Genomic DNA, 11,505 nt, shown 5'->3' with positions numbered 1-11,505 from the left:
TAAAGCCATTTGACCAAGATTGACAACCAACATTTGATCCCAGCAGGGCTGTGGTGATGCCGTTAATCCTAGCTCTTAGGGAGAAGAGGCAGACAGATTTCTGAGTTCAAGGCCAGCCTGGTCTACAAAGTGAGTTCAAGACTATCCATGGCTACACATACACCACACACACACACACACACACACACACACACACACACACACACACACACAGAAAGAAAGTAAAAAAGAAAAAGAAAGAAAGGAAGAAATTGGTCAGAGGAACACATGTGGCAGAATTCTCCAAGGTTTTTTCTGACCTCTGTATATACTTATTGGTGTGTGTATATATGTGTATGTACACACACAAATAAAATGTAATGAAAAATGGTTTAAAGGTCAAAATCTTTTTTCCTCGAGTGCAATGAAAGGTTAATGTCTTCAGGTTTTTGAAATCTATAAGAGAAGTCTTTGTGGGAAAATTGAGCTGTTAGGAGTTTTTAAGCAACGATTCCCAACCTTAAATGTATGCACAGACTCTTTGGGTTCTTCTTCAAATGCACACTAAGTTAGTGTGTCTGCACAGTTAACACATGCCTAGGCAATGGCCAGGCTGCTGGGTAACAGACCGCAGTTTGGAAAGCAATTCTACTTGCTCATTTTATTTCCAACCTGAATAGTTTCAAAGAGTGTGACGAATGGCCACCCTGTTCTTGAACATTGCAAGTGTTTTGCAGTACCGAAACATCAGGAATGTGATCCTCTTACAGTCATTCACAGTTTGAGGCCAACTCTAGATGAAGAGGGTAGAAAGTTATCTGGGTTTGTGTATTCTGTCTCTTTGCTGTTAGTAGTCTTCTTTCTTATGAAGTTTAGACAACTTTGACACTTTTCTAAGAATGGTCAAACTCAATTTTGAAAACTTCAGCCAATAAGGTGAAAAAAAAAAAAAACCAAGGGAAAAAAAAGCGAAACCCAAAACCCAAAACCCAAACCAAACCACCACCACCACCACCAATAACAACAAAACACCCAAAACCAAAGCAACATAACATCACAAGTCTTATTATCTATTCTTCCACTATTACCTACAATGAGTGTCATTTCAAATATGTTGGTGTCATAAAAATGAATGTTTACAGCGACGTTGCATCACTCTCTCCAGAGAGACAGCAGTGACAGACCACAGAAGTAATACCATCCATGTCCTGCTTATCCAAGTTCTGTTACTGCAATTCACTGCTCAGCTTGTAGGTGGTTTCTTTAAGGAGTCATATGTTCCTGCCCCCACTCCTTCCTTACTGTTTATATAATATTTTGAGAGATCTCATGATTATGATCTTCCGAGTCTTGTAAACTCTCCTGAGCTTCAAGTTTTCCTTTCCCTTCCAAAAGGCAATGTTTCAGTCCTGGGGTAAACACTTACACAAAGGTGGATGGATAGAATAAAAGGGAGGTAGATTGTACCTTCATAAAAACATTCCTGCTATTTTGCCCAATACTTTTCAATTGTAGCTAGACAGGCATACAGATTCAAAATCTTAGTAGGATACATGTCAGTAAAATATTATCAACCAGAATACGGTTGCCAAATTAACTATATAAAATTGCTCCACTTTAGGCCAGAAAATATTGACAGTTTACTTCTAGATTTTGTGCATTTTTCTTAATATTTAATAAAACTGGAAAAATTAGGCAATTGGGAATGTTTCTTTCTGCCTTGGCTTTTTGTCATTATTTCACCTCCAAAATAAAAGACGTAGAATCATTTATTTGCTCAATTTATTAAATCGCATGCTAAGCTAGATGGCAGTAAATACATCTCAGTGAGTTATAGCTTACCTTGTTAAGTTTTCCGTCCAGTTTCTTTCTTTTTAGAATTCTTGAGAATTAAGTTATCTGTGTTTTCATTCATCTTGGGAAAGTTTGGAAATGGTATTCTTGAAATGACTTGTCTTTAAAATGTATTTTTTAATATTTCTCTGTATATTGTGCGTGTTTGGGTGTATGTATGATGTGGATGGGAAGAGAAGGAGAGCGAGTATAAGTTGGCAAGTGTGAGGTTGGAGGACAAATTTGCTAAGTAATTTCTCTCATTACATCTTTACATGGGCTCAGCAGATCAAACTCAGATAATCAGGCTTACTGGGTAATAACGGTGCTTGGAGAGCCAGCTTCCTGGGCAACGAGGTGTGTCTGTTATGACTAATCACCTGAATGTATGTAATTAGTAGATTTGAACTTTTTTCCTTTGCCCCATTGCAGATTTCTCTTCCCTGCCCTTTCTCCCTGTTTTCTCATTGAAGTTTTGTTTGGTTGAGCCTAATAGTCCAGTTGTTTATCCCTGTAGGGAAGGATTTATGGCTGTACTACCTGAAGTGGCCCCAGTTTAGAATCCCCTGAGTACTTTATACTTGAAGCACAGCTCAGCTTACGACAATAGTCTGAATGACTCCTTTTCTTTTATAATAACTTCAACAAGGACGTTCCTGGCTCTGGATTATGCTTGACATAATCTAATGCTCATTTATTTCTCACACTCCTTTCCTGGAAGAATTTGTTTAATTTGTTTGTTCTTTTTTTTTCTTCAATTTTTTTTCATACCATATATTCTGATCATGCTTCCCCAAGGCCTATGACCTATCTTGTCTTATGTTCTTGGCTACTAAGTGACAGGAATAAGATGATTCTATTCCATTTGTTTCTTACAGTGGCAGCTTTTCTTTCTGATTGTAGAATACATTCCTCAATTTCAGGAAAAAATTTCTGCTTTTGTATCCTTGGATTGGTTTCTGTTATGTTCTACTTTCTCCATCTGGGAACCTATTTTCTTTAGTTTGATAGTCTCTGAACAATGCCTTTCCAATATGTTCTTCACTTACTGTATTAGTTGACATGTTCACAATGGCTGTCTTCCAACAGAAAATCTAAAACTCTGATGTTGTTCAGTCCATGAGGCTGAATGTCTCTGCTGCTCTTCAAAGTTTGCCAAAATCCCAAAGAAGCAGGCTCCAATGCCAGCGAGTGAATGGACTTCCTATGAGCATGAGGCAAGAAGGCAGAGAACAAGAGCTTCTTATCCTTTATGTAGGCAGCCACCAGATGGGATGACCCAGATTTTAGGTGAACATTACCATCACAAATGATCCGATCAAGAAAGATCTCTCACGGGTATATCCAGCTGCTTGAGTTCTGGCTAATTCAGGATGTAGTCAAGTTGACAGCCAGCCATAGCTACCAAGGTTGCTCCGTGTGTATTTTATTTCTGCCTGTATTTGGTGTGCTTTCCTTGAAGTTCGAATTCTATGTTAGGATTTTAAAACAAATATTCTAATGATATTGATTTAAATTTTCCTTTGATATTGTAGATGGATTTTTAAAAGTAATTTCAAACTTTCAGGAAATCTGTAAAAGAGTAGAAGAAATATGTGTCAAAGTCCTGTGTGTATGTACATCCTAAGACAGAGAGGGAGAGAGAGGGAAGAAAAAACAGATGGTGGAGGGAGGAGAGAGGAGAGTGAGAGAATTGTATTTTGTGCTTTGGGTTTTTTGATCCACTTGAAAGTTAGTTACAAACATTGTGACTTTACCAAACATCATATGAGTGTGTAGCTTCCTGAACAAGAACACCTCTCTTACACATGCCTGCTGCAATGCTCAGTGTCATACAGTTAATGTGATGGACATGCTTCTCTATCCTATAGGACATGTTTAACATGCTGTCTTAAAGCCTGTGTTAGACTCACCATTTTTTTCTGGTTTAAGTTCCAGTTGAAGAATAAGCGGCCACTTGCTTTGTTTTGTTGGACCTTTGAGATTAGTGTTGCTATTGTTAAAAGTAGTTTTTTCAGTTACTTCTTTTTAGGCAAAGGATTTTGTGGAATATTTCTACGGTCTTAAAATGTGAGTTTTCTGCCAAATCCTTTTGTTTATCAGAAGTATTATTGACACAAAGTCATGCCATATAGACCAGCCTGGTCTCAAGATTGCTATATAATACAGTCATGCCTGGAACCAAGTATCTTCCTGTCTCTACCTCTAACCCCCTAGTGTTGGGATTACAGGTGATGCTTGACTTTAAGTTAATCTTTCATTTATGATTGCACTATACCACTAATTCCAGGGTTCACTTGTATTGGCATAGCTGCTTGTCACGCTCCATCTTTGTATCTTCCTCATGTTGACTTTGTGCTTTTTTGTGATCATCATGAGATGAAGTCCTGAAGTCCTCTCTTTCCAGTGATACCAGCCTTCTCATTAGTGCTGCTGTGTGGGACTGGGTGTTGTCTTTTCACCTAAAGGCTGAAAGGGGGAGAAGAGAACAGCTCAAAGCTAAGAATTAGGTGCTGGAGCATAGCCACATGTAGTCTCAACAAGCTAAAGCAACTTGGGTCTACTATCAATTTTCATTGTATAGTGAGTGACTATTTTTCTGTGGGTCCTCATTTTTCTAATCTAACGAGTGAGGGTGGTGATTTTTTTTTTTTTACTATAACAAAAACTTTTAGGATTTTTGTTTCAGAGTAAATCTTATCAAGAGTCCTCAAATATAAATGAGATTAGGTGACTCTCTTTGATTGCTTTGGGATTATGGGAAAAGAACTTCATCTCAAACTTAATTTATCTAAGTGTATCATAATTTGAAAATCACTGAGCTAAATAATTTTAAGGAAATTTTAATCTGTAAATATATTGAGGTCTATCTTTCATTAGGAACAATGTAATTTACTTTCAGTGGGGAAATCTGCTTGCTGAAATACTGAAAGTTACTAACTATCAAAAACTAAATAGTTTTCAGTCCAGTATGAGAGTAGTTTAGTGTTTATTCCTTCTAACCAGGAAGGTAATTATTTGACCCTTTTGTAAATGGGAGGAGGACAGCACCCAATGACAGTATAAACCTTCATCATATTATATCCTTTGATAAATGAGATGGCTTCACAGGCTGGGTATGGATTTCAGCGGGGAGAGTGCGAATGTGCACACAATTCTAGATTCCAGCTCCACTGCCTCATAAACAGGGTGCAGTGAGTCACATCTGCACACAGAATTCAGCTGAAAGTGATAAGGGGATGTGAAATTTTCAATCATCCCTGACTACATACCGAGCCAACCTAGGCCACATGAGAAATTGTATTAAGGAGGTTATATCATTATCATAAAGAATGCATTGACATCTAACATAGGAATGTTTATTTCCATACTCGGACCTAGAGTAGTTTGTATACAGATAAGTTTGCCTAAACATTCTGTTTATTTTATACGACTGTTTGTTTACACCGAGGCTACTGAACCCACAGGCCAGCTGATGAAAAGGGAGAAGACTTACGGTGTACATGCCCTTCTCCCTCCTTCAAGTACAAAGTATCATTTCTCCTAAGCAAAGAATGTATAAAAGAGGAAGAGCTTTGCAGAGTAAACATGCACACAGATAATAAAATATCTAACGTTCAGACAAATGGTAAAACTGCATGCAAATCTAGTGTTAAAGAAGATTCCTTTATTTCACTTGAATTTTAGTGCATTTCCAGGATATTTGCCACATATCACAAGTATCATGTATATTTAAAATTTCAGTATGATTGAGATGTCCTGATACCAAGACTTTGTTTATTTCCCTTTCCCTTTCCTTCCCTCCTCTTTTTCTCTTATTTACTTTTGGTGCTACTTACTGGACCAAGGGGTTTATACATGTTAAGTAAGCACTGTACCTCTTAGGCTGTGCTCCGTGGGAATCTCAGACAACACTTCACTATCATTAAGAAAATGATGGGTGGTGACAAGTCTGTGTCGAATCCCATTATGTTGCTTTATAATTCATTCTGGGTAAATTCCAGCACCATATATTGTTGAGTTGTTTCTCAGATGTGGCAGTGATATATTGAATGGCATGTTTTAGATCCTGCAGAAGAACTGCCCAGTCTACCATTAGAAGATTTACAGTTCTTCAACCACAATAATCTGAATTTAGGTCCGATGTCCAAAGACCTCCTTGAGATGGAATGTGAGAGGGACCCCGATGGAATTGAGGTCAGGTAAGTTAAGACTACCGCTTCCTGAAAAAAAATAGGTACACGGGAGAATTAGAGGAGCTTCAGTCAGTTTTCTTTACTATGTAAAGGAATATTACCCACATGTGTGAAATTTATAACGATTTTATTTTTGTAAAATGACCTAGTAGTAAAAGACTTAAAAACTTGTCACTTTTGAAGATATTTCTGTGCTATATAGTGTGTATTGTTAAAAAGGTAAAATGGAAGTAATGATAGTTCCGTACTATATTAAAAACAGTTGTCTTACTTGAATTAATCTGATGAATTTCCATAGTTCATATAATACCATCTTAATACTAAAAATACCCTCTAAATATTTGATAATAAAATATTCAGAAGTTTTTCCTTAATTTGTACAATGTTATACTTCTTTGCATATAGGGATCAATTTAAAAGATAGATCAGATTGACAAATGCTTCAACAGAGTAGTGAGCATGGTATTAATGGCACTGGCAGTTTTGAGAGACAATGTCACCTTTTAAAAATAAGAAAATAAATTAAAAACAAAAGCCTCTCTAATCAGATGTCTCTTAGGTTGTTTAAAGTCTCATGCTCAAAGGTAATTAAGAGTTTATAACTCAGTCTTTGTGGAAGAGAAAATCTTCTGCCTGAGCTCTTAAATTGTTTCCATTTCAATATAAATAACACTTTAAAATGAATAGTATGAAACTGCTGTTTTTCTCGCTAGAAGTTATTAAAGCCCAACTTAATATTTGTTCTCACCATTGTTTCACAAAATGAATTTTATACTAAAACTATAGGGGAATAAATGTTATAAAGCTGGACTTACAATTGAAAGAGTCACACAAAAGTCACCTTGGCCTTATATTCTTTTCCTAGTTGGTTACAAATCATGTTATGAGTTGCTGATTTAGCCTGTTTTGGATTTGATAAAATAATCTATCAAGGTGTCGTGTCCATCACAGGGTGAACATTTTCTTATTTTCTAGTATACATAGGCTGGATATCCTGGTAACTTTGCCTCAAAATATCTGAACAATACAGACTATTTTGTTCTCCTAAGCTACATTTATTTATAAACCTCAGACATCCATGAGTTAAAGCTTTGGACAGTCCACACCACCTCCAGGTAAAATACCAACAAAATAAATCAAATAAGAAAAAAAAACACGAGGCAAGTAGTTAGTGTCATTGAATTTTAGCTTTGGTTTATCTTGAATGACTAACCGCATTGTCCTAATTTACTGTACACAAAGAGGTGATTTATCTGAATGTCTGTTCATTGGGATTCTTGTAAGCAGCCAATATCATGATGAATGTTCTAATGATGGCCTGAGGCCCTGCAGGTTTTAGAAGTTCCTAAGAAGTCATCAGGGAAGAACACTACTGGAGCCCATAAAAATCCATTTCCTTTTGTACAATTGTAACTTTGTTTCTTGGAAACAGGAAAAGTATGAAAAAATTTCATTATGAGGAGGCTTAGCATATCCCAAGAGCATCAAAACTTACGGCCCCATTCACCTTGCTTGCGAAGACTTCAACATATGTATAGATTATATGACAAATGAAAGCTGAAAATTGGTGCCATATGCTGTGTATTGATCTTCTAATGCATTTTCAGCTCTTCTGGAAGAAATGCCAAACTGCCGTCTTTGCTATCACTTGCTGATTACAGTTCAGATGAGGAAGAGGAAGATTTTCTTGACAAGCAGCATGTCAGTACACTACCATGGGCGAAGAGTGTGTAATACTGCATTACTTTTCCATTTTGTAGTCAGAATAAACCAAACAACTGAGTGATCAACTAGAGATTGTGAGTCTGATGCTTCTAAGCTTGTAAACTAATAAAGATTAGTGATGGTATGATCTTAAGGTTCAAACACTCATTTTTACATATAATTTCAGATTACACTGGTAATAAGTAAATTTATGTCAATAAAATTTACTGTAGAACAGAACAGGATTGTCTTTAAACTAATTAATGTTTCTTATTGAATTATATTTGACATAATTATAAAAAGTTGTACTCTCTATGAGCATGTTATCACAATATCATCAACTGATCTTAGAATTACAGTTCTTTTATCTGTGAGGGTTTTTTTTTATTGTTTTGATACTGTATATAGGCAGCTGAAGTTGGTGCAAGAGGAAAAAAGACCTAAAATAAAGTGGATAAAATATTTGTTTTAGGCCCATTGTACTTTTAAAGTGATACCCCAAAGCATCTTAGTTGGGGATAGTCAAAGAACCGGAAGATTTCCTGTGCCAGCCTGTATAGCCTGCAGGGCACAGACGTTATTTTAGATGTTTCAGAAAAAAAATGTGGTTTGATGAAAGTAGCGATTTACTCATTAGATATTGAGTAAATTAGAATGTTCTGGACAATGTAAGTGGGCCTTGTACATAATGTAAGAATAAATGTTTTCCTCTAAAGAAGAAGAAATCATACCTGTAGTCTCTTTTTTGCAAGAGCCTCACCAGCAGTTTTTCTTTGGGTCCCCAGCCTGCCCACCCGCAAAGTGGAGTTAGCAGTACAACTGTGTCAATTGATCCTCCTTCTGTACCACCTCTCTCTCTCTCTCTCTCTCTCTCTCTCTCTCTCTCTCTCTCTCTCTCTCTCTCCATCATCACCTACATTGTTTTATGCCTCTAGACAACCCTAAGGTGGTCATTACTGTAGGTCACAATATAGGCTTTGAAAAATTTCAAATTTACTTTATTTGTAGTTCTTTAGTGCTAATACCTCCCTTCCAACCCATCGACCCTGATAGGAGAGAAAAGAGGTTAATGGATACAGGAGAAGTAGACCTTTTTAGATTCAAGTCCTTGGAACGATTCTACTCTTCATAGTCAGGATTTCAGCAGACTGGTTAAAGAGCAAACCAGCAATTCAGAAAGGTGACTGGAACCATAGCAGCTGGAATGTGGGGCAGCAGCCAGAACCTCAAAGCATTCTCTTGAGCAGTTCTCTCTAAGAGCATCTCGAAGTGGAGATTTGAACAGCCAAACAACAAGCAGAAATGCCAGAACCAAAAACACCAAAAATGCCAAGCCTCTTGTTTTGGGGTATGTTTATCAGTTGGCAAAGACCATGAGTTCAGAAGAGGTGGTTCCTCTTCTATTCCTCTTCTAGTAGACAAACATAACCTGTTCTCTCACAAGTCTATTTCACAGCCCATACTTGGCATACAAAAAAAAAACCCTACCCACTATAACATAATCTATTAATTATTTCTTTCTGGTGTTCCCAAGTTCCAAATCTTGTTTGTTGTTGTTGTTGTTGTTGGTGGTGGTGGTGGTTTTTTTGTGGCTATTTGAGATTTTAAACAGTAGTACAATAAACATCTTTAGGAAATGGTAAGGAAAGACCTGGAGGATAGAATAGTGGTTGACAATTTCTGACATTTTAAAGCAGGTCCTCCCTGAGTTTTGGACTTTGTTGATTTAAGAAAAAAGAATCATTGATGTGTGTTTTACTTTTACGAAATATGTCATGCTAGTGGCTCAAATTCTTTTGTTATTTTGTGATTCTAGGTAGTATATTTTTATATGGGGCCACAATGTAGTTTTATCTTTGTCACTTTTACTAAAGGACCAATAAATTAAATCCACACATATCCTCTGTTAAGCTATAAGGCAATGGTAGATAGAGAGTACATAATTTCTATGATTCTTAGTATTAAAATATCTCTCACTAAATATGATTAGCATATATAGACAATAAGATATCAGAGAAGCCAGCCATATCACCAGAATAAAATTTTGCAGAAGGAAAAATATGTTCAAATGAATGTGGCTACAGAGCATTTTTTTAAATGAACAACTTAATTTTTTGAGGAAAGCTATTTATTTCTTTTACTTTTGCTGAAAATAGATTTCTTCTGTTTGCTTTGTTTGTTTTCGTTTTGTTTTGTTTTGTTTATTTCAAGGCAAGGTTTCTGTTGGCTGTCCTGGACTCACTTTGTAGATCAGGCTGGCCTTGAACTCACAGCAACTGGCGTACTTCTGACTTCCAAGTGCTGGGATTAAAAGTGTGCACCACCATGCCCAGCAAAAACATAGCTTTCTTTACAATAAAAAAATTAGTTTTGACTTCATTTACTTTGCTTCCCAACATCATTTTTCTTCCTCCATTCCTCCCAGTCCCTTACCCTCCCTTTCCCCTCCACATCCACTCTGCTTCCCTTTCTCTTCAGAAAAAGGCCAGCCTCCAAGGATGTCAACCAACCGTGGCATATCACGTTGCTTTGCACTTCTTCCTCTATGAAAGCTGGACAAGGCATCCCAGTGAGAGGAAAGGATCTCAAAGGCAGGCAACAGTGTCAAAGACAGCTTGTTCTCCTATTGTTAGAGGTCCCACAAGAAGATCAAGCTACACAACTTTATCATATATGCAAAGGGCCTAGGTCTCTCCCACGCAGGCTCCTTGGTTGTTGGTTCAGTCTCTGTGACCCCTTATGTGCCCAGGTACTTGATTCCGTGCTTTGTGGCTTTTCTTTTGGTGTCCTTGACCCATCTGGCTCCTCCCGCCTCCCCCGCCCCCCTGCTTTCCATTAGATTTCCCAAGCTTCATCTAATGTTGGCTGTGATTCTCTGTGTCAATTTCTATCAGTTGTTGAATGAAGCTTCTCTGATGACAACTGATCCAAGTGCCAGAGGATGGATAGCCGAGAGACCCACAATAGAACCAAACACAAATGGAAGAAAAATCTGTGCCACCATTTTACGAGCATACACTATAGGCAGGACATTACTATAAATTGAAGGGTATATAGATGGGTTATTATTTACATTTCTTCTTTGGTTGCCTGCAGCATACTTTCCAGGACCAAGAACACAAGCACAAAATGTGAAGATTCTAGGTACATATCAGACTGATTTCTCCATGTTCAGTGATGTGTGTTGATTTTTGTCTTCAGCATGTACAAATTTGCACTCCCATTAGCAATGGATAAATGTTTCACAAACTCCAGTTTCTGACCAGCATTTGCTCTCATTATTTTGTAGATCTTAGACATTCTTATGGCTATATGATAAAATCTCTAAGAATTTTTTATTTGAAATTATATACTGTCAACATTTATATAATTCCTGATTTTATCATGGTTCTTCTGGCTGTAGGAAGTTTATTGTATATGTGTGTAATAATATACATATATATGTAAAAAATATTTAACACAAAAGAAAAAATTATTAAAATTTGCCAAATGTTTAGGCAGTAAAAAAATACATAGTTTTTTCTTAAAAATTTTTTAAAAATCAGGATTTTGAGTTTTCCCTTTTAATAATTACTATCTGGATCTGTATCACATTTTCAAAGAGGGTTATTTGTTTTCTTGATATCTAGTATATGCATATATATATATATATATGTCTTTATGTATTTTTATTTCTACTACTGTTCTTTATATATTTTGAATATTATGCCTCTATCAGATACATAGTTGGTAAAAATCTTGTTCCATGTTGTAGCCTGGTACTTTGTCTGAAAGATGGCATACTTCACCTCAC

The 11,505-nt window shown here is 36.6% G+C and overlaps 1 protein-coding gene across 4 annotated transcripts in view; it reads left to right on the top strand.

Moving 5' to 3' along the window:
• ZBBX (zinc finger B-box domain containing) overlaps nt 1–7,822 on the top strand; it is a 97,591-nt gene extending 89,769 nt beyond the window's left edge. For 2 of the 4 annotated variants that reach the window (XM_084769130.1, XM_084769129.1), the window contains exons 20-21: nt 5,879–6,014; nt 7,616–7,822. In XM_084769130.1, the coding sequence (XP_084625256.1) occupies nt 5,879–6,014; nt 7,616–7,742 (263 nt within the window). In that variant the 3' untranslated portion in view covers nt 7,743–7,822. The remainder of the gene's footprint in view (nt 1–5,878; nt 6,015–7,615) is intronic. The other 2 variants (XM_084769131.1, XM_084769132.1) reach the window with 1 other exon arrangement.
• The last annotated feature ends 3,683 nt before the right edge of the window (nt 7,823–11,505 follow it).

Source organism: Acomys minous, assembly GCF_964271855.1.
Source record: "Acomys minous genome assembly, chromosome: 19".
Lineage (NCBI taxonomy): Eukaryota > Metazoa > Chordata > Mammalia > Rodentia > Muridae > Acomys > Acomys minous.
The sequence above is the reverse complement of the archived record's forward strand: the minus strand, read 5'-3'. Positions and strand labels throughout refer to the sequence as shown.